This window comes from Engraulis encrasicolus, chromosome 8, assembly GCF_034702125.1.
Source record: "Engraulis encrasicolus isolate BLACKSEA-1 chromosome 8, IST_EnEncr_1.0, whole genome shotgun sequence".
Lineage (NCBI taxonomy): Eukaryota > Metazoa > Chordata > Actinopteri > Clupeiformes > Engraulidae > Engraulis > Engraulis encrasicolus.
Window position 1 is genome coordinate 30,481,863 of NC_085864.1, and position 27,937 is coordinate 30,509,799.

The window sequence follows — 27,937 nt, forward strand, 5'->3', positions numbered from 1 at the left end:
CGGGGCCGCAGGGCCAACGGCGTGCCAGGGGAGCCTGGGAAACCAGGCCTGCAGGGGGGCAGGGGAGTACCGGGGCCCCCAGGAGCTCCGGGTGAGGACATGCCGAGCACCACACCTCTCTCTCTCTGTAGCCCCATGCCACATGTCCTTCTCTCTGTACCCTCTTCTAGCCACCATGTCTCTCTCTGTACCCTCTTCTAGCCACCACCTCTCTCTCTCTACCATCTCATGCCCCCCCATGTCACTCTCTGTAACCCTCTACTTGCCCCACGTCTCTCTCTGTACTGTACCCTCTTCTAGCACCACCTGTCTCTCTCTGTATAGTGGAGCAGCTACAAGGCCAATATGGCAAGAATCGTGCAAATTATGATACAAGCATGAAATTTGGCAGGTATGTGCTTAAGACCCTTACAATCAAATCTACCCGATTTGCCACTTGAAATGGCGGCCATTTTCCAAGATGGCCGCCAAAAAAGACCCCAAAAGTTGATATATTGAAAACAATTGACATAATAATTATGATACAAGCATGAAATTCAACATGTTTGTGCTCAAGACCAGCATAATTAAATCTACCTGATTTGCCACTTGAAATGGTGGCCATTTTCCAAGATGGAGGCCAAAGAAAACCTCAGAAATGTATTTTTTGCACAGAATTGACCAAACAAATTGTGATACAAGCATGAAATTCGACATGTTTGTACACAAGACCAACAAAATTATATCCACCTGATTTGCCACTTGAAATGGCGGCAATCTTGGAAAAAGGACCCCAGAAATTGATTTATTTGACCAAATTGACCAAGCAAATTATGATACGCACATGAAATCCGGCATATTTGTGATCAAGACCAATACAATCAAATCCACCTGATTTGCCACTTGAAATGGCGGCCATTTTCCAAGATGGCCGCCAAAAAGACCCCAGAAATCGATTTATTGGACCAGATTGACCAGGCAAATTATGATACACACATAAAATTCAACATTTGATCAAGACCAATACAATCAAATCCACCTGATTTGCTACTTGAAATGGTGGCCATTTTCCAAGATGGCGTCCAAAAAGACCATCGAAACTGATTTGTTGCATAGAATTGCAAATGTGGTCTAAATTGTTCATTATCCCTAATTCAGATGATGAGGTGATACAGATGTGTCCAATGACAAATAAGTCCTTATAACATACTAATAATATGTTGATAACATTCCAATAACACCAATTATGCCCCCCCTCCCCCCAACAAAAATTGACTGCTAATGACATGCTAATAATGCAATGACAATGTGGTAATAATATGTTGTAATATCAATATAGCTACATCCTGATGAGAAACAACAGCCTAATTGAACAATCACATATAATCCCAGATTCATGAACAACAACAACACTGGTTTATTCATCAGTGCAGTTTTACCCAATGGCCTAATGGCTTATAACTTATGAGGACTTATACTTTATACTGTTTTATGGACAATTACACAGTTATAACCCCTTTTCAAAGACCCTGTGTCAAACCTGTATTGTCTACAAAATTGCAGTGATCATTATCTTGAAGTCTTTATCTGTTACCTACGGTTCTCTTTAATGTCTTAGCAATGCTGTTATGATGTAGTTGAGTCTTTCCAGCAAAGTGTGAACTGGCCTGTCTTTTTGAGGAGGTTAGGAGTCTATGGCTGAAACTCATTTCACCCCTTGAGGGCTGTGTATACTCTCTTTGCCGCCTGTCGCCCAGAGGTCAACGCAGACAGTTTTGATTTCTGGTCTGCGCTGTGAGGATTCAAACTGCCTTCAATACAAGGAGCAAACTATATGTGTCTGTTGCCTTGTAGCTACACAGCTACACAGACTCAACGTCAATGGAAATGAAACATGTAATAAACGTCAACCTGTATTTTTGATTGCACTAGCCACCACGGTAGGCTAGTTTGGAACAAGGAAGTGGCTCATTGTCGAGAACAGGTCGCACAAAGCAGAATGAACTATGGAAACACTATTTACTGTCCCGATATAACTTCAGTATTGCAACTTGCAAGTGCACGTGTTGTCTTTGGTTTGTGTAAATGAATGAAGCTACAAAGCATGAGGAACTTATTTAATGAACATCTCATAGTCCGTAGCCCAGTGAAGGTTAGAACAAGGAAGTAGCTGTTTGTTCTCGAGCACAGAGCAGCCTGGTCGAGAGGACCAATCACAGCGGTTCCTGCTGCCGTTAACTGCGTAGCTGTCTGCGGGCAGTCACATTTTCAGGTGCACACCAAGTGACGGCAGAGGTGGTAAAAATAACTGTGTGGCTGTCTACATCATCGCACAGACAACTTTGAGTCTGAGCATAAATCAGGCTTTAGCCCTACGCCTTTCCCCTTACCCTCTGTTTTGCGCATTCATAGGCATAGGGCTGTCCGAATTCACGTTAAGACAGAGGGGTAAAGGTAAGGGGCTTTCTACCCCTTCAAATAGGGATTTTCCAGAGGCAGACTTCAAATGGAGGGGTGAGACCTATTTCCCCCAAATGCATTGCGTATGCCTTTAAAAAAGGTCGGCATCCACAAAAGCATGCAAAAATAAGTATTAATGTAAATTATGTTTTTACTGTTGTAATAATTGTTGTATTGTACTAAGTTAATTATTGTCTCAATGGGTAATTTTCTCCAGGAAACGTGCATGAAAAAAATTGCTATTAATGTCTAATTAATGTATGGAAGTCTTGAAGGAATTGCGAGGGTCATGCAACACCGTTGTCCTTTTTTTAAATTGTTGTCCGAGTGATTACAAGCAATATTGTTGGTTTAACAGAGAGGCTGGTTTTTGAATGCTATGGGTGTCATTCCGGGATTGTTGAAGGGGTGTCTCAATTCGTAGGGGTTGCGTTTCAAGGTTTGAAGGGACGAGGGGCAAAGGGGAGGCATAGGGGTAGGGGTAGGGGTGTTCAACATTCACAGTGTGCAAAATGAGTGTTACAAATGACAGTGCACAGGGAGTACAAATGACAGTGCACAGTTATGAGGTCAAGGGGGCATTTGTTCACAAAAGGTTGAGAACCACTGCTATAGCTATTCTAGCCCCCTATAGTGTTCTAGTGCTTTTATCAATTTCTTCTCTGTGTAGGTTAATGCCCCCTGAAATACATTAACACCTCCTGCCATATTACCGTAAAATTCCAAGTGGTCAGGAAGTCAGGAAGATTTGATTATATTGCTCTATAGCACAAACAAACAAAATTAGAAGCTTGTATCGTAATTTTCTTGCTGGATTCCGCGCTAAATTCCATCTTTTTGGTGCCCATATTGTGAAATGGCTGCCATTTCAAATGGTATATCAGGTACATTTTATTGTATTGTTCGCACATTTAAACAAAATTTCATACTTGTATAATGACTTGCTTGGTCAACTGTGTGCAAAAATCAATATCCATGGTATGGTATCTATGGTACAATCTATGGTATTTTTGGCGGCCATCTTTGAAAAACGGCCACCATTTCAAGAGGAAAATCAGGTGGATTTGATTACATTGGTCTTGTGCACATTTATGTCGAACTTCATGTAATTTGATTGATCAATTCTGCGCAAAAAATCAATTTCTGAGATCTTGGCAGCCATCTTGGAAAATGGCCACTATTTCAAGTGGCAAATCAGGTAGCTTTAATTGCATTGGTCTTGAGCTCATGCGTGTCGAATTTAATGCTTTTATCATAATTTGCTAAGCCAATTCTATGCAATTCATCAATTACTGAGGTATTTTTGGCGGCCATCTTGGAAAATGGCCGCCTTTTAGAGTGGCAAATCAGATGGATTTGATTTCATTGGTCTTGAGCACATACTTGTTGAATGTCATGCTTGTATCATGATTTGCTTTGTCAATTCTATGCAATAAATCCATTTCTGAGATCTTCTTTGTCGGCCATCTTGGAAAATGGCCACCATTTTAAGTGGCAAATCAGCTAGATTTAATTGTGTTGGTCCTGAGCACATACATGTTCAATTTCATGCCTGTATCATGATTTTATATGTCAATTCTATGCAATAAATCAATTTCTGGGCTCTTTTTTGCCGGCTATCTTGGAAAATGGCCGCCATTTCACGTGGCAAATCGGGTAGATTTGATTGTATGGATCTTAAGCACATCACTGCCGAATTTCACGCTTGTATCATAATTTGCACGATTTTTCCTGTAGCCGCTCCACTAGTACCATCTCCGGCCCCCATGTCTTTCTCTCTGTAACCCTCTCCTGGCCACACCTCTGTCTCTGTAACCCTCTCCTGGCCACATTTCTCTCTCTGTAACCCTATCCTGGCCACATCTCTCTCTCTCTGTACCCTCTCCTGCCCCACCCCTCTCTCTGTACCCTCTCCTGCCCCCACCTCTCTCTGTAGCCTCCCCTGGCCACCTGTCTCTCTCTATGCACCTTCTCCTGCCCCCATGTCTCTCTCTCTGTACCCTCTCCTGCCCCACCCCTCTGTACCCTCTCCTGCCCCCATGTCTCTCTCTCTGCACCCTCTCCTGCCCCCATGTCTCTCTCTGCACCCTCTACTGCCCCCACCCCTCTCTCTGTACCCTCTCCTGCCCCCCATGTCTTTCTCTCTGCACCTTCTCCTGCCCCTATGTCTCTCTTCATGTCCCTTTGGTCTCACCCCTAATGCAATGCAGTCTAGATGTGTTGGAATGGTGCCACATTGCTGTATAGTAGAACTACTATCACTCCTGTGTGTGTGTGTGTGTGTGTGTGTGTGTATGTGCGTGAACGTGTGCATGTGCGTGTGCGTGTGTGTGTGTGCGCGCATGTGCGTGTGCGTGCATGCATCTGTGCATGCATGTATGCATCCCTGCATGCATTTTGCGTGAGTTACATTATTAGACAAAAGGTGCAGCTACAACGTTATGTGATATATGAATGCTGGGTCGAGAGACAATGCCTTTCTGATTTTCATAGGTGACGTCTATACCTGGCATATAAGCGCTTCTGTGTTGAGGTGCATTCAAACATTTACATTGCAGGCAAACTTGGAATGTTAAAAATAAATAATTCATTTGGCTCTGAAATGTATGTACGCTATGAATATATCAGACATTTTAATTAATAAGCACATATACATTACCAGTGCTGGGCAAAATGGACTCAGTAGTTACAATCTAGTGCCACTTTTTTCAAACACCCTTGTTTTACCTGTCCAAAATCAACCAGTTGATCATTCAACCAGCGAATCACCCGGCTGAATTGGAAAGGTAAAACAAGGTCCTTTTGAATATGTAGCACTGGGGTGAATTTCTCGAAACCAAAGTTGCTTACTACATTAGCTACTTCGTTGTTTTCAATGCATTTTCCCATTGGCAACTACCGAAGTTGCTAACAGGCTAACAACTTCCCTTTTGAGAAACTCACCCCTGGATTGTAACTAATGTGTCCATTGTGCCCATCACAGTATACGTATTAGTGAGGCCATTTTGTTATTCCATCATGGCATGGCACTGGCTCACCAATGTTGCTCAGAAAGGCAAGGAAGTCATTACTCCAGTAGTTCCCAAACTGGGGGCCGGGACCCCTAAGGAGGTCACAGAGGTACTTCAGGGGATCACAGACAGAGGGGACCTACTGTAAAAAAAGGGAAATTCACAGGTTAACATGATTCCATAAATTTGTTAGTAACCGTATTCACTTGTAAGGTTATTGGATATATTTGCTTTTCCTCTGATTTTATAGCAACATTAGTATCTATTATTGGAAAATGTAGCAATATTAATGGACAAAAAATTGGCTAAGAATATGGGGAGTGGGGGTCACAAAAATATTCGTAGCTCCAAAATGGGGTCCCCGCAGAAATAGTTTGGGAACTACTAAAGTGCTGGGTGTTATCAATGTACTGATGTGTTTGCTCTTCATCAGGGTACAGTATATGAGTTGGTGGGTTGGGCTGTTATGGGTGTCGTTCTTGTTGTTGATTCTGTGTGTTCTGTTTGATGGTTCGTTTTTTGGAAGGGATGCTACTTTGGTCTTCTCAATTATCTCACATGGTGATGGCACTGATGTGTAATGTTTTATTAAGCATGTAAAAGCCTGGATACGTGCCACAAGGTTTAAATATGAGGATAGACATTACTGTAACAATCAGTGGAATGGAATGGAATAGCCTAACAATTTAAAAAGGGTTGGGAGAATGTAAACTTTTTTAGGGGCAAAGTGGACCTACTTTGTACCTTAGCACACACGTCTATTTTTCTGTCAGTGTTTTATTGGGTCTTAACTGTTGGTTTGTACTGTATGTTTGTTTGTTGTTTATTCTGTGGTTTGTCTTTTGTATTGACGGATGTTCTGTCTGATCTGCATGTGTGATGTGACGTCAACATTGTGTGTCCTCCATCGGCATGATGTCATCAACGTGTGACTCATGATCTGTGTTGCTGTGTGCCTCTGACTTAGCGTGTGGTGAGCCTTCTCCTCGAAACCAAAATCAAATCTTCTCACAACTCTTCAAAAACACAAGCAATGCAGACACTTACACTGTATATGCATGCATTACAGCACACAAAAAGGACTGCCCAAATCAAAAGTACATGCATACACACAGATAGATTACCGGTATACACACTTATCCTTAATATACCTATAGCATTCAGACACTTGCATGCATGCAATATTGATCATACAGATGATGTATGAATCCTGGCTTCAGAATAAGTATGTTATATCATTTTCTAAATCAGATTATCCTGATGAGTATATAATTAGTCTGAACTAATTCGTCAAATAAAAATCAACTAGTTTGTCAAATCCATTTAGCCAGAAGAAATAAAATCCAGGGTTTTAGTTGTCTGGATCAAGGATTGGATTGATACCCCTGGACATACACTGTATAATGACCTTTATACGTTGTAATTCAGGTCAATACAGACCTTGTCACTAGTAAATGCATGTTCTACAATTTTCTACTTGTAGTTGACCACCTCTGTCCTTGACCCTAGTGTGTGTACCGCATTGCTTACATGTGCACATGTCCTTGCAGGGAGGTTCTGCATGCCGGGAGAACCTGGGGAGAGAGGGCCGCAGGGATCAATAGGGGTCCCAGGCAGCAGAGGACTCAAAGGACAAAGAGGTGCACTATCCACAAACACAACTCAGCAACTGAATTACAAAAACATCATCAATGTAACATACTGAATTACTGTATATTAATGCAATGTGGTTATTTTTATAGTACAATGTTTAACAACACCTAATGCTATTAGCTTTACTAAAGGTGTGTGTGTGTGTGTGTGTGTGTGTGTGTGTGTGTGTGTGTGTGTGTGTGTGCGCGCGCGCACGCGCGTGTGTGTGTGTGTGTGTGTGTGTGTGTGTGTGTGTGTGTGTGTGTGTGTGTGTGTGTGTGTGTGTGTGTGCTCATATGTGCGTGTGTATGCATGCATGTGTGCTTGCGTGCGTGCAGGTTTGCAAGGCGGCTGTGCATGTCAGACCCCTCCAGACCTCCCGGGTCCGGATGGGCCTAAGGGCGCAGAGGGGGGCGGCGGGAGGCCTGGCGAACCTGGCGTGCCCGGCACCAGTGGAGATCCAGGCCCCTCTGGTGAACTGGGCTGGCCCGGCCCTGTCGTGAGTACTGGAATCTAGTGCCTCTACCTATGTTGAAACAGTGTAGCATCAGAGAGTTTATCAGCAAAAGTGTGTTGTATCAGGACCAAAGCTTGGTCAAAGGGTCTGCCCTACTGTGACTCTAACGGTAGGGCACTCATATGCTATGCGGCTGAAACGAGTTTGATTCCGGCCCGGGTCCTTTGCCGACCCTTCCCCGTCTCTCTCTCTCCCAAAATCGTTTCCTGTCCCTCTCAAACTGTCCTGTCTAAAAGACCCCAAAAGGGTCAAAAGGTCAATTGTAAAGGATGGGCAGCCGTGGCCAAGTGGTTAAGGATCTGTGGTTAGATCAGAGGGTTGCATGTTCGAATCCCACCCGTCCACTCCCTATCTCACCCCATGGCTTGCTCCCTTGAGCAAGGTACCTAACCTCACACTGCTCCAGGGACTGTAACCAAAACCCTGTACTTAAAAAATAACTGCAAGACGCTTTGGATAAAAGTGTCATAAGTGTAATATATTAAAAAGGTTCTGTGGTTCATGCTTAAATGTATTTTGGTTGCTTAAGTGTTGATTGTGTCCTTAAAGGTTGGAGCAGGCTTCACCCAACAATTATTTCTTCTTTTGAGAGTGCTGACCAAAATATTGTAAAACTGAAAAATGAGAAAAGGTCGCACCATGCATAGCAGTGAAGCGAGGGTCGACGAAAAAGGAAGACACAACCCACCACTTTTTTCCCTAGCCCGCCCGCTTTCCCTGACCGCAAGAAATATTTATGAAAAAATATTGAAAAATATTTCAAAGGTTTAAAATATGAAACATTTAAAATATGAAAAATATTTCAAAGGTCCTGACCGACCGAAACCGACCCGAATATCATTAAAAATATTATTTCATAACCCGTGCCTGCGGTCGACTGTGGTTAACTGCAAGCGCCCGCTGACTTCGGGTCAGCCCGCACATCACTGATGCATAGGTTCTTTGTTATTACACAGACGCGTTTTGCCGTTCTGCCTTCCTCAGTGAGCAATATAGATGACAACAGGTCTTAAATACCCACAGCCATCCCATTCCATTTCCCCAACACCCAATGAGGACTCAATGATAATCTGGTTCATGCTTAAATGTATTATGGTTGCTTATGTGTTGATTGTGTTCTTCTAATGTGCTAATAAAGGGTCCCCCTGGATATCCAGGTGGGAAAGGAGAGAAGGGCCAGAAAGGGGACACCTACATCATGGACATCAAAGGTACACATACCAGTAGACTGCAACATACTCACACAAACTTACATATAAACATTAACATACAGTAGTGTACTGTACGTACTACATATACCTATATCATGAGCGCATGTTGCATGTATCTCTCACCGTCTTGTTAGATCTGTAGACTTTTCGTGTGGTTGTTAGTATCCTGAAGTTTGTCTTTTGTATTGACTGATGTTCTGTGTCTGACTTGCATGTTGATGTGACGTCATCATTGTGTGTCCTCCATCGGCATGAGATCATCATCGTGTGACTCATGATCTTTGTCCCTGTGTGATTCTGACTAGCATGTCGTGGTGAGCCTCTTCCTCAAACCAATACTCAAACCCAAAACGTGTCATAATATTCAGTCAGATGTTCACTCATCATAACCCATTTGTCTGTGTAACATGCATGGTCAGGACTATGTACTGTTTATCATTTTTAAGGTCTTGCAATGCTTCTAGTGTTGTAGTCCATTTTCTGCATGTGCATCTACCGTAGGTAGTCTACAACTTAGTGAGCATGCCTTGATGAATGAATTTGACTTTAATCTCTGATCTGATGTGATGTTTGCATTGTGGCCTTGTCAGAATGCTTTGCATTGCAAACTTGACCTTGATGCCATGATTGGTGGTCTGACTTCTCGACTGTGTCTGACTGTAGGTCCAAAGGGCAGCAAGGGTGGTATAGGCCAGCCAGGACCCAGGGGCTTCCCTGGCAGCCCAGGAGTGACCGGGGAGACAAGGCCACCCGGAGACGCAGGGCCTCCCGTGAGTACAACACAGTCTCATCCCCAAAGTACATGGAAGTCCTTGTGCACAACCTTTCAGTTGTCTAGGTGCAGGTGTAAGGCAGGAAAACTTGATCAATGTAAAAAAACCACACACTGCATACTGTTCTTTTTTCTCTTTATTTTTTTGAAGCGTTTTTTCGCCTAGTGTGTCTTCAGGTTCGCTCCCCACAGTCTCCTTCCCAATTTGTCAATTTGTGACTACCTTTGACCAGGCTGCAATGTTTGACGTCAAGGGCATACCTGCCAAGCCGCATGTTGACTACGTGGCCTAAACCTAGACCTTTCCCTAACCCTAACCAGCAGTGAAGTTATGCTGCCACAAGGGGGCTGCTTTTGAGGTGCACGTCACATTTTGACTCCAAGGGCATACCTTAAACATCAAAAATTGCAATCTGGGCAAAGGTAGTCAGATATTGGCCCTACCGTGGCGCTAACGGTAGGGCACTCGTCTATTATGTGGCTGACCAGTGTCCTGACTGGGGTCCTTTGCCATCCATTCCCCGCTCACTTCCTGTCATGTCTTCACTGTCTTGTCTCAAAATGATGGCAAAAAGCCTACCAAATTTTTTTTCTAAACTAATCCGAAATTGACAAGTTTGCATGAGACACTGTAGGTGAGTATGAAAAGGCAAACACATATGGACACATGCCACTCAGAAATAGCTGGGTGATCACAACTACAAAGCTCTGGAAGTACAGTGTGGCTTAACGTGCGCCTTAGAAATGCCTCTGTATGCTACTGGTTGAAGCAACAATCAATCAGACCATCATCAGACCATCAATCAGAAACAAAATCATCATCACCATCGTCATCATCATCACTATCATACTGGCCAAATGCTGGTGAAAATTCAGTTTGGCTGGTGGGAAAGGCCAATTTACTAGCTTCTAGTAAGATGAACATATACTAGCCATTTTGGCTGGTGACGAAAAATGTTAATTTAGAGCCCTGATCATCCTCATCATCATCACCATCTTCTTGTACATCTTCCTGTACAGGCCAGGTTGCTCTCTCTGATCGCTCTTTTTGAATCTTCTTCCGTCTTTAGGGAGACAGTTATCCCGGCTATCCAGGGAACCAGGGAGACCCAGGACTCTTTGGGCTGAAGGGCCTCACAGGGCCACCGGGTCCCCCAGGGCCCGGCATGCCTGGGGCGGCAGGACAGAGGGGCAGCCCTGGGGATGAAGGTTATCCAGGGTTACCAGGAGTGCCAGGGGCAAAGGGCACCAAAGGTGAGGAGGATGAAAACATGAAAACATGAAAACATCTCACCAAAAACACACAAACAGCTCACCAGTGTTCTCCAAATGGCGGCCCACGGGCCAGATCCGGGCCAGGCATGGCAAACATTTGGCCCGCCATGAGGATGGAACAAATGAATATATACTATAGTAATACATTTTGTTGGCGATTTGTTTGGCCCTCAGCCTCATTTGCGCTACATAATTTGGCCCATGGGGAAAAGTACCGTATTAGCCCGAATATAAGACGATCCTGATTATAAGACGACCCCCCATTTTCAGGCTCATGTTTTGGGGAAAAAACTTAATTTTGTTTCACATTGGAAACTTTTCTCAAAATGCAGTTTTTAATTTGTTGGAAAATCTGAGGCTTTTTACAAAGAACAAATTTCACAATATAATCTTCATGGAATTTCCATGATATAAGACCACAGATGGCTACTCATATCCTTTTCCTTTCTTTACTCACTTCACCTGTCAAGCGCCAATAGGCATCAACAGGCTACAGCCGCCTGGGCCCACCTGTTTAAAGTGCGACGCAACATAGCCTACACTCAGAGCATTAGTCTGCGCCAGCCAGGCAACCAGTAGAGATAGGCAATCTATTGTGCAATGCACAGATTTTGCAAAATGCTTAGTTGACAGCAATATCTAATCAGCAGCCGTCTCGCCAAATCGCCGTTCATTTTATGCATCCAAAGTTTTCCGTTGGACTGTAGAAACCGAACGTGACCAAAGGCAGATTGACGCATTGCACTTGAAACCGATGCGCTGCCTATCAGAACCACGTTGACATTAGAAGTCCGATTGATATTCATTTCGTACCAAGGGTAAAACTCCTAGTGATTTTATATGAACAAGACAATCTCTTGCCCTAACCATTATTCTGTGTTGCTGCATCGTTTCGAGGCATATCGTCAAATGCACCGCTTGTCAAAGGCACCGCTTGTCAAAGGCGCCGCTTTCTCGCGCACACACAGATGACCATTGATTGGCTGATGACAGCATCCAAAACTTAGCCTACAGGTCACAAATCACCCTTCATTTCTTTATTTCGAGTGGTGTTGTCGGCTGACCAGAGAGAATGACCAAAGCTTTCCTGATGAGACTGTAAAACCAAACACAAATAAAAGCAGAGTAACGAGCCGCGATTGACTTGTGTTTTTCCCCTTGCACTGTCGTCCGCATCGCGTTGACATTGACAGTTGATAGAGTGCAACAGTCATAACGAAACAAGCATCTGCAAATTTGATATGGACAAAAAAATCTCTTAACCCATCCATTATTGAGTTTTGTGGCGTTGTTGTGAAGCATAGACTAATGGCCGCATTCAGGTTAAGTTAAAAAAATAAATATATATATATATATATATTTTTTTTTACTTTTTTCTCTAGCGCGCGGAAATAAGACGACCCCCCTTTTTAGAGTACTATTTTTATAACAAAAACCACGTCTTATATTCGGGCCAATACGGTAATTGGAGACCACTGCAGTACACAGTCTGCTTATTTGCCTGTTTTAGTCATCTACAGGGGGCGCCAAACACACTAAGTCAGAGTCATACTACTATACAGTCTTTGGCACACACACACACAAACACACAATAGCATCAGGAAAAAATGACCATCTTTCTTCCTCTTTACTGCCCTATAGGTGACACATTCCCTTGCCCTCCCAAGTACCCAGGACCTCCAGGATACAAGGGGGAACGTGGCCCTCCAGGTGTGTACAGCAGGTGTCTATGGCCATTTCTCAATGTGAAGTGTCCTAGCCTTGCTAAGACGAGTAACGCCCATTTTTCGTGGATTTCACCAAAGAATATCCAATCACTAGTTCTAAGTGTAAGTAATAATTGGATACACCTTGGGAAAATGGGAGTTACTCGTCCTAACAAGGATAGGACACTTCACTTCCCTCTGTCTGTGAGTTAAAAAGGGAAGTAGAGGTTCATATTTGAACTCAGGGCTGTGGGGTACCCAACAGGGACTCTGACCACTACCCCAAAAGACCCAAGCTTGTTGGCATGACAGTCAAATTGCACACCCAACACTACAGTAGTCACACCATCACAGCATCTTCATTTGAATGTGCAAATCTATTAATACACTACTATTATACTATCTTAAGTCGTATTGTATCGGCCAACCACAGCACCATAATATGTAGAATGTAATATGTTTTTTTTTCATTATTAAATGTTCCCTCCTTCCCTCCTTCACCTGTCATTCGCGAAGGCTGTCCGAATTGTCCCACCCCCTCCCCCTACTCCTCCATTGTACTAGCTCACCCAAATACATTTCCCCTACACTGAAAGGGGGGAAAGTGGATCTCATCCCGCATGAGCTCCAAAGCACCCCAGGACCGAGGCCAGCTAACATGTCTATTGCCTATGCTTACTGTACGCCAAGCACTCGAGGGCAAACTCTTGAATTGTAGTACATAATATATAGTACAATGACTTTGTTTCTTAATTATTTCACTGTCTACATCATAGGACCCCCGGGCCCTCCAGGCTTGTATGGGAACAGGGGCCCCACAGGAGGAAACGGCCTCAAGGGGACGAAAGGAGAGGCAGGAGAACCAGGACCTCCAGGGATCCAAGGTAACGGGCAAAAATCAGAAACGACATAAAAATGTCAACACAGGGCCCACATGACTGGACATGAAAGGTCATCGATTTTCCAGGAATTGATCAAACTGCTGGTAGTGCTTGATGAGAATACATTTGTTAGTGGGTGGACACAAGTTCTGATTTACAGGGTAGCCATCAACAGTATTCCCTCACCTGATTGCCTTTCCGCTATTCCCTCACCCGCCTGCCTAGAAGACAGAAAGGCAGAAGATCATTTTCGGTTCTGAATATCATGTCTCCATTCTGGGTTTTCTTGTAACACCCTTTGGGGATATATGATTTCTACTCAGGTCCTCCAGGATTTAGTGGTGATGCGGGCCGAGAGGGTCCAGAGGGACCCAGCATCGATGGCCCAGAGGGTAACCCAGGTTGTGTAGGGCCCCAGGGGCTGAAGGGTCCTGACGGGGCCTCTATTCCCGGACCTCCAGGCCCCATCGGCCCAATAGGATTCCCAGGGTTTCCTGGAGCGGCAGGCATACGGGGACCAGAGGGGGCTGCCGGCCTGCCAGGTACGATCTCGAATTTCTCTCATTTCAACAGCACGTTTCTCTCAGTCAGCCCATGTTGTTTTGATGTGCTTATGCATAGCACTCATAACCACAAATTCATGTAGAACTAGAACTAATAGAAATGTGAGTTCTACCACTACCATTGGTATTGTAATTACCCAGACATTGGTATTCTGATTGTGTAGGTGTTACACTGTCAGTGTCATTGTGCTCTTCGCTGCGCTCCAAAGATACTACCAGAGTGAATAGAGGAAGACTACTACAATCTCTGATGCTACTCTTCCTTGCTAAAAATACCTATTTTATCTAATGTACAAATGGGCCCCAGCTAATGGGCCCCAGCCCGAGCTTATATTTAGCTTCACTTTCTCTCCATTCCAATATACCTTGTCATGAAATGTAACTGAAAGTCTAAATGACAGTGTGAAGAGAAATAATTAATTCGTTCATTCATTCATTCATTCATTCATTCATTCATTCATTCATTCATTCTTTCTTTCATACATTCATTCATTCATTCATTCATTCCCCTCCATAAATGGTTTGTATTCTACAGGAATTCCTGGAACGGATGGAGCTCCTGGAGCCCCAGGTTTGGCTGGTGCCATTGGCTGCAGAGGTAGAGACGGGGCCAAAGGGGACACGCCCATGTCCTGTCCCAATGGCCCATCTGGTGAACCTGGTGCACCGGGCTGTGAGGGCTACGTAGGCCAACCAGGTATGGAAGTCCTCACACAAAACTCTGAAAACATAACACAAAACACAACACAAAACTGTCTTGGACTGTGCATGTGCTGTACATCCAAAGCGACCAGAGTAATGGAAGTGATTAGAGAAAGCCAATGGCAAAGTGAATCGGGCAAAAAGGTTCGCACACTTTGGATTTTTTCTTCTTTAAGTTATTATTATTTTTTTTTTTTATCCATTCATTGGCAATGACGTTTCGAAACAACGCAATGACGTTTCGAATAAAAAGAAGAAAAAATAACTTAAAGAAGAAAAAATCCAAAGTGTGCGAACCTTTTTTCCAAAAATACGTAATCTTTTTGTTCAGCACCAGGGATTGTGCACAAGTAACTCTCTACAAAGTGAATCGGGCAACCAGTGTGATTTTTCAGCGATTAAAAGTCAGCCAATGCTATGGGGTGATGAGCTATGATGCGGTTCGGAGAAAACCAGTCGGAATGTTCATATCTTTGAATGTCCCAAGCTGACAAGCCAGAGCCGGTTGTTATGTGATTAGCTAAACCAAACATGTCAATATCACGCCTAGAGTGAATCAAGCGAATTCATGGTGAAACTTCTTCAACGGCCTTGCCTACTTGATCGCCTTTGTACAATTGCTCTTGTGTGCAGTGATTCTACAAGCTGCCATGTTGATTGGTTCAGTAGGTTTGTTTTTTGGCGTGTTTCCATGTGACATAGGTCTATTGACCTTGTTTTGTTATTGCATTATCACATTAGCATTGACATTTTAGCAACAACTCTACCTTTCCCATATCTCAACACAACAGTTGAATTGATGGACCATGCCAGTGTGCTTGTGAATGAAGACAAGTGTGAGAATGACTGACTCCCATTACAGTCTGTTCATGTGTGTGGCTGTGTATGGATGGACCTCATGTTTGTGCGTGTTACACGTGAGTAATGTACGTGTTTGTGTCTGTATCTCTCCAGGATTTACAGGAGCTAAAGGTCTGGCAGGGCTGCCAGGTGCCCCAGGCAAGGGACTTCAGGGCCCCCCTGGGAAGCCGGGAAGCCCAGGAACGCCTGGCTTCCAAGGGGCCCGTGGTCCTCAAGGCCCCGACGGAGAAGACGGACAATCAGGTGTTCCGGGCCCAAAAGGTAAACTACAGTTGTGCTGAAGAAAGTAAAATGAACGGATTTTGTAGCCTTTCGTTGTACATGGGATCATGGGAAATTTTACTTCATGGTTTGTTGAAAAATATCAACTACGTCCTAACAAAATTGCTATGACTTTACCAAGAGTTGTTGCCCCATAATGCATGCTGTTCCATTAGAGGAACTCTGTAATAGTCATTGAAAAAAAACACTACTATGACATAACACAGGGCCTTTAGTAATGCACTGCTCCTTGGTAATTGCCATTCTCAGAATTTCTGGTAACAGCAAGTTTATAACGTCATGCCTTAACGGGTTAAGGTTTTTGTATGTCTTTGCCAATTGGACAGCTGAAAGCAAAACTGGAAAAGAAGGAGAGTGAGAAAGAGATAGGGCAGGGCTGGGACATGACCCAGTCTGGACTCGAACCTAGATTTTAACGGGTATCAAGACTAGGTCAGTATCATTTTGGTTCCAACACACACTTATAACAAAAGCTGTGCATGAGAGGGCTTTAACGCACAGTAGAGTTTAGAAGTGTGGAGTCGCAGGTGTGAAGTTAGATGATGCCTCTCAATGTCTCGTAATTTAGAATAGGCAGATCAGACATGACCCGATCACAACTTTAGCACATTAAAGGAAGGAAAGCCCAACTGGGAAACTCCAACTCCCATTGTCATTGTGTCACAGCACTCCACAGAACACTGCACACTGCACACAACGCACAACTGCACACAAATTATATTGCCAATGTGCTCCATATGAGCTTGGTAGGTTTCACACAGTTGTTGTGGGCATGTGGTTTGGTAGGCCTACCAGGACCAGCTGGGTGGCCAGGCTTGCCTGGGGACACCGGACCGCAGGGCACCTGTGGACTGCAGGGGAAGAAGGGAGAGCAAGGCTTTGATGGACGGCCAGGGTTCCCAGGACCAGACGGAGTACCGGGAGAGAAAGGTACATCTCAAGTACTTAGATTTACTGTGCATGTACTGTACTGTACTGTAATGTATCCAACATAAAAGGTATCTAATGTAAATGTACAGTGTATGTATAACAGGAGTCAAGGTCAACTAAACTATCATCTCCTTCTGGAAAACACATATATGTGAGCAACTGTGCTCTCTTTGTCCAGGTGAACGAGGTGCTATCGGCCCCCCAGGAATTACCACTTTCCTCCCCATCAAAGGCCTGAAGGGGTTTGCTGGATTTCCAGGAGACCCTGGATTCACAGGCTCTCGAGGTATTTGTGTCTCCTCACAGCAGGTGTTAAAAATAAAAACTGATATCAGTATTTTAGATACTGAAATTTACACCTACTGTATGTCAATAGTCAACAATATCCATACATTTGCACAGTATGATTATATTTTCATTTAAAATGTCTGTGTGCTGTATCCACCTTATTAACCATGTTTTACAAGGGTGGCGCAGGGTACCACTATATCAGTGGTTCTCAACTGGAACAGTCTTGGGACCCACCATTTTCCACTCTCATTCGGTCGCGACCCAATCTTTTTTAGCGTTCAAGTCATTTCAATGCAATTCTCAAAATGTAACCAAGACTCAAATGACTGGTTGCACGCTATCTAACTCGCATAAACATTCAGATTGTATCTAAGACAACAGATGACACGGAGTTCACTAGCCTATCAAAATAAAAGTTGTAAATTGTTGCAGGAAAAGTTGGAATTTTTTTTTTTTAGAATTACGTTTTTTTTACACCAAGGCTCCACGACCCACCCATGACCCCTCCGTGACCCCCTTTTGGGCCGCCACCCACCAGTTGAGAAACACTGCACTCTATCATTCAGAAGTGCTATGGGCAGCCCCAACAGGAACTAGAAATCCTGTGGTAGCAAGAAAAACATAAAACTGGGCGGAGTTAGTGGGAATGGTAATGAGGTGGATATAGAAAAATTCCAAAAACTCAGTGGTCCTTGTATAGGACCAAACATACAGTAAGAGGTAATGAAGCATAGTCTTCATCAAATGCACAGTCTTCCTATGTTCATTCAAATCAACAGTCTCATCCCAACTCGTCAATTTCTGACTACTGTTGACTAGACTGCAATTTTTGACAGCATACCTGCCACGTCATATGGTTGACTACATGACCTAAATCTAGACCTTTCCCCAACCCTAACTGTCAGTGAAGTTATGCTGCCACAAGGGGGGGGCAGTTGAGCTGTACGTCACATTTTGACTCCAAGGGCATACCTTAGACGTTAAAAAATGCAGTCTGCTCAAGGTAGTCAGAAATTGACGAGTTGGGATGGGACACTGTGGTTCAAATTTGAAAATGCTTTCCAAAGAGTTAGCAGCATCAGGATTACAATCCTCAAAAGTACCATTATTGCATAGCAACTGTATAGGAACTCACAAAGTACATACCCATTTATTGCACTACTTTACTGGAAGAGATTCCTTAAGAGTTTACCTGTAAGCAACTGGATTTCATCTATGAACTTGAAAATGTTTTGCTCTTCATCAAGAATCTTTGTCACTTCTGGTCGATTTTTTAGAGGGATGATGGATGATGAACGAAACGTCGTCAAGCACGGTCGAAGTTGCTGTAGTGCCTTACAGCTATGGTCTTTTGATAACATTATTTGGATGAATGAGAGTCTTTACAGACACTGCCCAAGGCTTTGAACAAAGTCAAAAACATGACAGATTAATCTCTCCTTTTCCACTCTCTCAGGTGAGAAAGGTATACCTGGGAAACCTGGTGGACCGGGCTGTGCTGGACAGCCTGGTCTTGCTGGTCCAAGAGGTACTCAGGGATGCTTCGGGAAACCTGGAGCTGATGGGGCACCAGGCCTCAAAGGATTACGTGGGTTGCCAGGCAACAACGGAGATCGCGGCAGAGATGGAGATGCGGTGAGAAGGACTGAACAAACTGGCTCATTCACAATGATCGGTTAACTTGACTTCCTGTATACGTATATAGAGATACTGTATTTGGGAATTGTTTAGTGTTGTCAAGTGTTGTAAAGTCAGTTGAACTTGTCTACAGTAGTATACAACGGTAGTAACAGAAAACAATAGTTATGGGAAGATAGATGGAAATGCTGTCCACTATGACTACAGAGCCCAGTTGGTGTGACTTGTTTAGTTGCCTATCAGTAAAGTCAGTCTGAACTTGCTAAAGTAGCGTTGTTACAGGGAGACCCTGGGAATGAAGGCTGTGAAGGAGCAAAAGGAGCTCTTGGACCAACTGGTGAAAAAGGTAGGTTTGAGAGTAAATTATCTTTCTTTCTTTCTTTCTTTCTTTCTTTCTTTCTTTCTTTCTTTCTTTCTTTCTTTCATTTTTGTCCATCCATTCCTCACCATAATGCCACTGTCGTGCCTCTTCCACACAGACATGGTCACCTAACCTAACCCGCCTTTCTCTCTGTGTCAGGTGATCCAGGTGATTCCTTTGGTTGTGCAGGAAGTCCAGGAGATAAAGGTGAAACAGGAGACACTGCGGAGCCAGGTAAGCTCCATGAACAAGAGTATAGTCTCTAAACCTAACCTAAAAATGATTAAATTGAGTTTTTATTTTTGTGGATCTGGTTGTAATTCTAATGTAACTACTGTTCTCTACGACGTAATGTATCATTGAATCTTCTGTCACAAATTGTCCTGTAGAATATTCATCAACGTATGGTTCCTTTAATATCTGAATCACATCGAATGTCAACCATGTGTCCTCCAATTTTAATACAATCCATTTGAAAGAATAACAAAAACCCCATTGCCAATACATTAGCATGAGGGACTCCTGTGGACATTGTTGCAGTAAGGTTGTCTTTTGCAGGACCTCAAGGTGATCCAGGAGAGCTTGGAGCTACCGGCTGCATTGGCAACAATGGCACCAAAGGAGTAAAAGGAGCACATGGATTCTCAGGGAAGCAAGGATTTCCAGGTAGAGTATAAGGAACATTTTCCTTTTTGTATTATGTACATACTTTTGCGTTGCAGACTTAAATTCAGATCTACCAGTATTTTTTTGTTTGTAAGACACTTTGGATATAGATGTCTGCTGAATCTAATGTAATGTACCTTTGGCAGGTGTAAGTGGACCTCAAGGGCCTGCAGGGGCGCCTGGTGCTGAAGGTCGTCCAGGTGACCCTGGACTTGCTGGGCCTGATGGCAGACCTGGATTGACGGGACTTAGAGGTAGGTCACACATGTACACATACATACAGTATGCCATGACCCAGATGTGAATGGGTCATGACATGACTCTGACATTGTGTTGTGTCTCCATGCTACCCAGGTCCTCCAGGGAAACTGGGAGTTCACGGTCTGGACGGTTTGAAGGGGGTTAAGGGTGAGATTGGAGCAAGAGGTAAGTGTGTGTATCTGTTTGTGTGATGACAGTTACAAACTTGAGTATTTTATACCACTAGTTTGATTATTCGGTCTGCACCTGGCAGTCATTTTTAGATGCGTCCTAGCATCTCTATAAGAGGGTATGTCCGTCGGTCCATCCGTCCATCTGTCCGTCCGTCCATTTGGTGTACACCATGCTGCCCTACGAAGGCACAGTTCAGTAACTACACCAACATTGACATCGAGAAAAAATCCTTCAAAGCCTTGGAATTAGGTTGGATATTGTAGGTTCTGCAAATCTGAAATAGCATATCTGAAATATAGCAATTTCTCCAAAACGAGACAAATTTGGACCATAAGGTGTTGTCACAAGATAAAGGTACTGTGTAATGAAGACTATTTGCAGACTATAAAATCAATTTTGATTAAATAGTTACTGCAGTGCACTTTGCCTTTGTAGGGCAGCATAGTTGGTGTGAAAGCATCCCGCAGATGTTGCTGGATTACGCTAGTTCTGGGGCAGCATAGTTGGTGTGAAAGCATCCCGCAGATGTTGCTGTATTACGCTAGTTCTTGGCCTGTGAAGTGAAGTGAAAGCCCAACTGGGAAACTCCAACTCCCATTGTCATTGTGACATAGCACTCCACAGCATATAAGTGTTCACTGCACACTACGAAATTGCATGTATGCCTCTCCCGTGCAAGGGCGCAGCCCCCAATGGTACCCAAAAGGGAGCAGTGCAGCAGCACAGTACCATGCTCAAGGTACCTCAGTCATGGAGGAGGATGGGGGAGAGCACCGGTTAATTACTCCCCCCACTAACCTGGCGGGTCAGGAGTCGAACCGGCAATCTTTGGGCTACAAGTCTGACGCCCTAACCACTTACCCATGACTGCCCCGCCGTCATGACTGTGTGCAGCCGTGAGTGATCTCCAGTGTCTCCACAGGGCCAGGGTTGCAGGGGCCCACGGGGCCTCAAGGTGATAAAGGGGACAAAGGGCCCAGAGGAAACCCGGGCCCCCCAGGCCCCCAGATACTGGGACAGAAAGGACAACCAGGACAGACAGGATTCACAGGTACACTCACGCTTTGAAGAGCATGCCACGCACCCATGCACACACTAACACACACATACGCAGACAAACGCACGCACGCACGCACGCACACACACACACACACACACACACACACACACACACACACACACACACACACACACACACACACACACACACACACACACACACACACACACACACACACACACACACACACACACACACACCATGTCCAAGACACAACCTCTCTAAGGCAAAAGATATATACACACAGTTTTTACTTTTGTGCCCATATTCCTGATTCTCTACCCTGACTATCTACTCTATTGACTCTGCCCTGATGACGGCCACACCTTGGCCAAAACATGTTGGCCTTTTTTACCTTTCTATTATGATTCAGCCATTTAATAAAGCTATTTTATCTTTTTTTGAGAAGATTGCCTTGGCTACTTTAACTCTATTGCTTTCATTTTTATTACCAAAGAGCACCTTCAGACTACCAACTCAAAACGCTGTAGCCCTCCAAACTTATCCTATTGTCTCTACCCTGACTCGCAGGACCCCCAGGCCCGTGCGGCCCTCCTGGTGCACAAGGTGAAGACTGTAAGGACCCCAAATATGGACAATATGGAGAGCCAGGAGTACCGGGAGGGGATGGACCACCAGGTATGTAATGGACATAAAAGATTAGATTCGATGGGGGGCGCTGTGGCACAGCGCGCTAAGCCCCCCACATTTGGGCTTGCATGCCCACGGGGACCCCGGTTCGGGTCCAGCCGGGGTCATTCCCCGATCCCACCCCGTCTCTCACTCCCACTCGCTTCCTGTCACCATCTCAGACTGTCCTATCAAATAAAGGCATAAAAGCCCCTAAAAATATATATATATATATAAAAAATATATATATATATATATTTTTTTTTATATATATATATAGATATATAGATTAGAAGCGTAAAGTAATAGATTAGATGACTTCATTAGTACCCAAAGGTAGATTAGGTTTGCAGACAGGTGATCTCCACTCATACAAAACCTCTTAAACATTTCGGACATACGCAACATACAAGCATCTCACATGGGACGTTAAGTCAACAGCAAACAGCTGTGCATCCCATTGAAGAAACATGGAGTCACACAGTAGCACGGATAAAAATGATGATAAATCTGTACAAAGCTATACCAGCTGAACCATTTCCACCCTTTTCAGCCATGCAAATCTCTGTTCTAATGCGTTAAGAAGACCTGAAAGTTCTAAATGTAATTCTGCCATGGAATAAAACACAAAAAGGATTTCAAGTGTTCAAGACTCCTCACTCTAAACCCTGTATTAGCTTTTGTCTTGTGCACCATCGTCCTTCTCAATCTGCATGTAATATTGCCTACCTATACCACTGTATGTTTGCAGGGCCACCTGGGGACATGGGGGAGCCTGGTCCGACGATGCCCATACCAGGTGATGCCGGGGCACCAGGAGCCCCGGGCGCCCCTGGGGCTCCGGGACCAAAAGGCAATGCTGGACCCCCCGGGGTGCCAGGCTCAGCAGGGTATCCTGGACTAAAAGGTGACGCATGGACAGCACATACGTGGACGATGTAATAGTATTGCAGTGTTCTGAAAATGTAGTCATGGTGTCATAATGTCTTGTTGGATCATTGTGTAGCTTGTGTATTGTGTTGTTGTTTGTTTTTTTCCTCCACTTTGCAAAACACTTTGGTGAGATTCAGAGTTTTCAACTGGAACAGTCAGAATATCCCCATGCACCATTAAGTGTTAATGTTTTTGTCCTTAAAATGGAGGCATTGTCACTTGCATACTGAAAGTGTGGTTGTATATGTTCCATGTGGAGAAAATGAGAAGAAATATTCAAACACGGCAAAAGCTCCCTTGTCGTGTGAAAAAGTGGCACGTTTCGACCAGCAAGGTCTTCGTCAAGTGTCAGTTGTGCCATTTTTTTCACATTAAATCACGACAAGGGATGCGATGTGTGAATATTTCTTCTCCTTTACTCCATGTGCATGTTTTGATATTCTGCACCCGCAGAAATGTGTTTCTTTGGCAGGTGCGCGCACCTTACACTTTTTGTATGTTCCAGGTGAACATGGGGCAATCGGCTTCATGGGTTTGCCGGGTCCGACTGGTCTGGATGGGGAGAAAGGCCTGAAAGGTCCCAAGGGTGCTAAAGGATCCGCGGGAGACCCTGGTGAGTCCTGCGATACGATACGATACGATACGATAATACTTTATTATCAGTTTTCACTGAAATTCATTTTGCATCTCTGAGTAACACTCGTTTAAGACAGGACATACACATAGCATCAAATCACAAGACTGTTGCACAGCAGAAGAATCCTGCTGTAGTTTCAGTGCCCAACACAACTAGCATCCACATTCATCTCTTCTCATTGTCACCCAGATGTCTCTGTCTACCAGATGAAGCAGTACATCTTCAATTATTATTATAGAACTTCAGTGTAATTTCTACTCGAAAGTGTACATCAAAAGAATACATGTTGTGTCTGCATGTAATAGTTTGTGTGTGTGTGTGTGTGTGTGTGTGTGTGTGTGTGTGTGTGTGTGTGTGTGTGTGTGTGTGTGTGTGTGTGTGTGTGTGTGTGTGTGTGTGTGCTTATGTGTCTGTCTGTGTATGCGTGCGTGTGTGAGTGTGTGTGTATGCGTGCGTGTGTGCTTTTATGTGTTTGTCTGTGGATGCGTGCGTGTCTGTGTATGCGTGCGTGTGTGTGTGTGTGTGTGTGTGTGTGTGTGTGTGTGTTCGTTCCTGTGCAGGTCAAAAAGGGGAGAAGGGGAGTTTAGTGTTTGTGGACCATGAGAGACCTCCACGTGGCCCTCCGGGGCCTTACGGCCTTCCCGGGCCCCTCGGGGCCTCTGGTCCACCTGGTTACAACGGCAGAGAGGGCTTTAAAGGTACTGCTAAGGATTTCTACTTATACCTCTTTTCCACTGCCGGTTTTCTGGTTGGCCTACAGCTCGACACAGCGCGACACGGCTGCCACTTTTTGCCTCATGATTGGGCTGTGTTGTGCCTATTCAAAAAGCAAAAAGTGGCAGCCGAGTCAAGCTTGCAGCTTGCAGAAAACTTACATTGGAAAAGACAATTAGCTTTGGTACAACTGTTTCTGACGTTTAAATTTTTCCTATATCCACTGTACTGTATCTGCAGGTCTTAACATCTCATTGTACTGTTTATACATTGTCTACAGGCCTCAAGGGAGACCCAGGGGATCCAGGAGCGCCGGGTATCCCAGGAGTAGCAGGTCCAGACGGGGCTACAGGAGACGCAGGAGACCCTGGACCACCAGGACTGACAGGGCTGCAGGGTAGGTGGACAGTTGTACATTGCATAGTATTTAGATGTAGCACTCACAAAATGTGCGTGTTAGCTGGTGCGATTCTCCATAAAGGAATACAATACTAAGCTTGAGGAAGAGGACATAGCTCTGTTATATCAAGGTGTCCTTTAGAGTTTGAAAAGTGTTAGACATGCAGTAACACTAAAATACATGGCTTTAGGAGTTCAACCCTGGACTTCCCAAGCAAAGAATGAAGTCCATGTACTGTAGGTAGCTGCGTTGGAATGAAATGCTTTCTCCTTGTACATGGCAGGTCCCACCGGAGACACGGGCGATCCAGGAGACACCGGCCTGAGCATTCGCTACAACTCGGGCTTCCTGATGGTCATGCACAGCCAATCCCAACGCATCCCTGTGTGCCCAGCTGGAACGACTGAACTGTGGACCGGATACAGCCTCCTGTATCTGGAGGGACAGGAGAAAGCCCACACGCAGGATCTTGGTATTCTCTCTCTCTCTCTCTCTCATTCAAATGCTGTACTTCCATATTATATTACACTCTGCAGATGGGGCTGTTTTCCAAAGCTACTCACAGTTACTGTAGGTTAGCACAGGGTTCTGGTTATAGTCACGGGAGCAATGGGAGGTTAAAAGTGTTGCCTTGCACTTCGATTTCAAGATCAAATAGGTTTTTCTACCTCTGTTTATCTGGCACTTGCTCTACACCAGTTAGGCAGAATAGGAAAAATATCAATTTGTAAAAAATAAAAATTTTGATTTTACATCTGTCACTGTTCATTGAGATGCTGGTTACACATATGCAGATATTTTTAAATGTGGATCATTTTTATCCTTTTACTGTATGTGTGAACATGACATACGGATGAAAGGTGCATTTTAGCCTCCTAAATGGGATATTTTTTAAAACCAGAGTTTTGAGGTACGGATTCTAAAGCTCTGTTTACGTGTAAACGAGAGGCCAAAACTTAATATGTTTTCAAAAACATCAATATGTGTAAATGGCTTCTGACATTACCCTGCTGTTTGTACAGTGTTGCCAGATGGAAAATGTTGAACTATCGTACCAAAACCCCAAAATTATCGTTTTTTGTGGGGGCTTTCGGGAGGAAATTATCGTAAACAAACCAAATTGTTGTTTTAAGGCAACTAAATTAACGGAATGAAATTATCGTACGTCATGTGTTTTTGATCATACAGAAGACAAAATTATGGTACAAAATACGCTAATTATCACACATCTGGCAACACTGTGTCTGTCTGGCAGGCGTGGCCTAGTAGTGGTTAAGGACATGGGCTTTAGATCAGAGGATTGCAGGTTCAAATCCCACCCTTACCACTCCCCACCCCACACTCCATGGCTGAGGTGCCCTTCAGCAAGGCACCTAACCCTACACAGCTCCAGGGACTGTAACCAATACCCTGTACTTAAAAAATAAGTGTAAGTCACTTTGAATAAATGAAACCGTCAACTAAGTGTAATGCAATGTCTGCTGTGCCCCCTACAGGCCAGGCGGGCTCCTGCATGCGCATGTTCAGCACCATGCCCTTCTCCTACTGCAACATGGCCTCCTGCAACTACGCCAGCCGCAACGACAAGTCCTACTGGCTCTCGGCCAACGTGCCCGTGCCCATGATGCCCGTGTTGGGCCACGAGATCCAGGCGCTCATCAGCCGCTGCGTGGTGTGCGAGGCGCCCTCGCGGCCCATCGCCATCCACAGCCAGGAGACGGTGATGCCCGCCTGCCCCTACCAGTGGCGGCCCCTGTGGGACGGGTACTCCTTCATGATGGTGAGGATGCAGTCAATCAGTCAATCAATCGATCAATCAATCAATCAATCAATCGATCGATCGATCGATCGATCGATCGATCGATCGATCGATCGATCAATCGATCAATCAATCAATCAATCAATCAATCAATCAATCAATCAATCAATCAATCAATCAATCAATCAATCAATCAATCAATCAATCAATCAAAAATGTATTTATACTTTATATACCGGTACCCGTATAATATCAATATAGTAGTATAGTGCAATATCACAACTACGTATACAGTTAACTCAAAACTGCTTTCAAATACACATACACATTTACGCACCAACGCTGGAGGCTGCCGAGAAGGGGAGAATTGTCTGAATGGTCTTGAGATCACATAAGAAAGTTCTCTCTCTCTTTCTCTCTCTCTCTCTCTCCCTCTCTCTCTCTCTCTCTCTCTCTCTCTCTCTCTCTCTCTCTCTCTCTCTCTCTCTCTCTCTCTCTCACACACACACACCCAGTGAAGTTTAGTGTTTAGTGTTTGGCGAAGAGCTTGGAGAGCTTGGAGAGGACTTGTCTTCTGCATCTGAGTATTGAATACACAGCCAGTGATAGGAAACCTCACATCAGGAGCCTCAGTTAATATATAACATTTGGTACACCAGCTTTTATGGAAAAATGCCTAGAGTTAAAACCTTGTTTTATCTGTGTGTGTGTGTGTGTGTGTGTGTGTGTGTGGTGTGTGTGTGTATGCATGTGTGTGTATGTGCGTGCCTGCCTGCCTGTGTTGTGTGTTGTGTGTTGTGTTGTGTGTGTGTGTACCTCAAAGCACACGGGTGCCGGTGACGAGGGCGGCGGCCAGTCTCTGACGTCATCGGGCAGCTGCCTGCAGGACTTCCGGGCGCAGCCCTTCGTGGAGTGCCAGGGTCCCCGCGGCACGTGCCAGTTCTTCGCCGACGCCTACAGCTACTGGCTGACCAGCAACCCCAGCCAGACCCCCAGTCAGGCCGTGCTGAAGGAGCCCCAGGAGCAGCGGCAGAAGACCAGCCGCTGCAGGGTCTGCATGAAGGACTGATCAATACCAATCGATGGTTTCTAATCGATCGATACTTTCTTCCTTCAACACCTGCCAATCGCACTTCGGAGACAACACGGATTGGTCAACTTAGAGGAGGAGGTTGGGCTTTGGGGCAGCAGCGGACTGGTTAAAAATGGAGGGAGAACAAAAAAAAACAGAAACAGTGGCTTTGAGCAGCGTTTTTGTTGGTTGTCACTTTCCCTCCTTCCCTACCCCCTTGTTTTCTATGACAAAGAAAAGACTGACGTCATGGATGCTCTGGTTTCTCTCTTTTTTTAAAATATGCAGTATGGTATTTCTCCGCAAAGGGCATCTGACCCGAAAAAAAACATACTTGATCCACATACATTTCAACTTGTGTCTTGTTGTAGAATTTTTTTCAAGGTACCTTTTAGAAAATGCAGTAGCAGTCTTTTCTTTTCAGTGTGTATCCTGTGACGCTATTGGCTGATGATGTACAGTACTGGTCTGTCAAATGCTCAGTTCGTCAAAGTTGTTATTTTTTATTTTAAACTTGGATTTTTTCCGCACACCTCAGCTGGCAGGTGTGTCCGAGATG

The 27,937-nt window shown here is 44.5% G+C and overlaps 1 protein-coding gene across 1 annotated transcript in view; it reads left to right on the top strand.

Annotated features, from left to right (window-relative positions):
* col4a4 (collagen, type IV, alpha 4) overlaps positions 1-27,732 on the top strand; it is a 73,956-nt gene extending 46,224 nt beyond the window's left edge. The window contains exons 20-48 of the mRNA XM_063204581.1: positions 1-91; positions 6,418-6,423; positions 7,001-7,090; positions 7,421-7,581; positions 8,738-8,810; positions 9,474-9,580; positions 10,653-10,836; positions 12,499-12,567; positions 13,340-13,447; positions 13,768-13,986; positions 14,543-14,704; positions 15,664-15,831; positions 16,639-16,782; positions 16,961-17,068; positions 18,530-18,708; positions 18,994-19,057; positions 19,232-19,306; positions 19,631-19,738; positions 19,885-19,992; positions 20,093-20,164; positions 21,096-21,224; positions 21,765-21,872; positions 22,615-22,770; positions 23,302-23,409; positions 23,994-24,131; positions 24,428-24,544; positions 24,831-25,019; positions 26,044-26,327; positions 27,130-27,732. The exon at positions 1-91 is cut by the window's left edge and continues 59 nt beyond it. Coding sequence (XP_063060651.1) covers positions 1-91; positions 6,418-6,423; positions 7,001-7,090; positions 7,421-7,581; positions 8,738-8,810; positions 9,474-9,580; positions 10,653-10,836; positions 12,499-12,567; positions 13,340-13,447; positions 13,768-13,986; positions 14,543-14,704; positions 15,664-15,831; positions 16,639-16,782; positions 16,961-17,068; positions 18,530-18,708; positions 18,994-19,057; positions 19,232-19,306; positions 19,631-19,738; positions 19,885-19,992; positions 20,093-20,164; positions 21,096-21,224; positions 21,765-21,872; positions 22,615-22,770; positions 23,302-23,409; positions 23,994-24,131; positions 24,428-24,544; positions 24,831-25,019; positions 26,044-26,327; positions 27,130-27,375 — 3,771 coding nt within the window. The 3' untranslated portion in view covers positions 27,376-27,732. The remainder of the gene's footprint in view (positions 92-6,417; positions 6,424-7,000; positions 7,091-7,420; positions 7,582-8,737; positions 8,811-9,473; positions 9,581-10,652; positions 10,837-12,498; positions 12,568-13,339; positions 13,448-13,767; positions 13,987-14,542; positions 14,705-15,663; positions 15,832-16,638; positions 16,783-16,960; positions 17,069-18,529; positions 18,709-18,993; positions 19,058-19,231; positions 19,307-19,630; positions 19,739-19,884; positions 19,993-20,092; positions 20,165-21,095; positions 21,225-21,764; positions 21,873-22,614; positions 22,771-23,301; positions 23,410-23,993; positions 24,132-24,427; positions 24,545-24,830; positions 25,020-26,043; positions 26,328-27,129) is intronic.
* Positions 27,733-27,937: the final 205 nt, after the last annotated feature.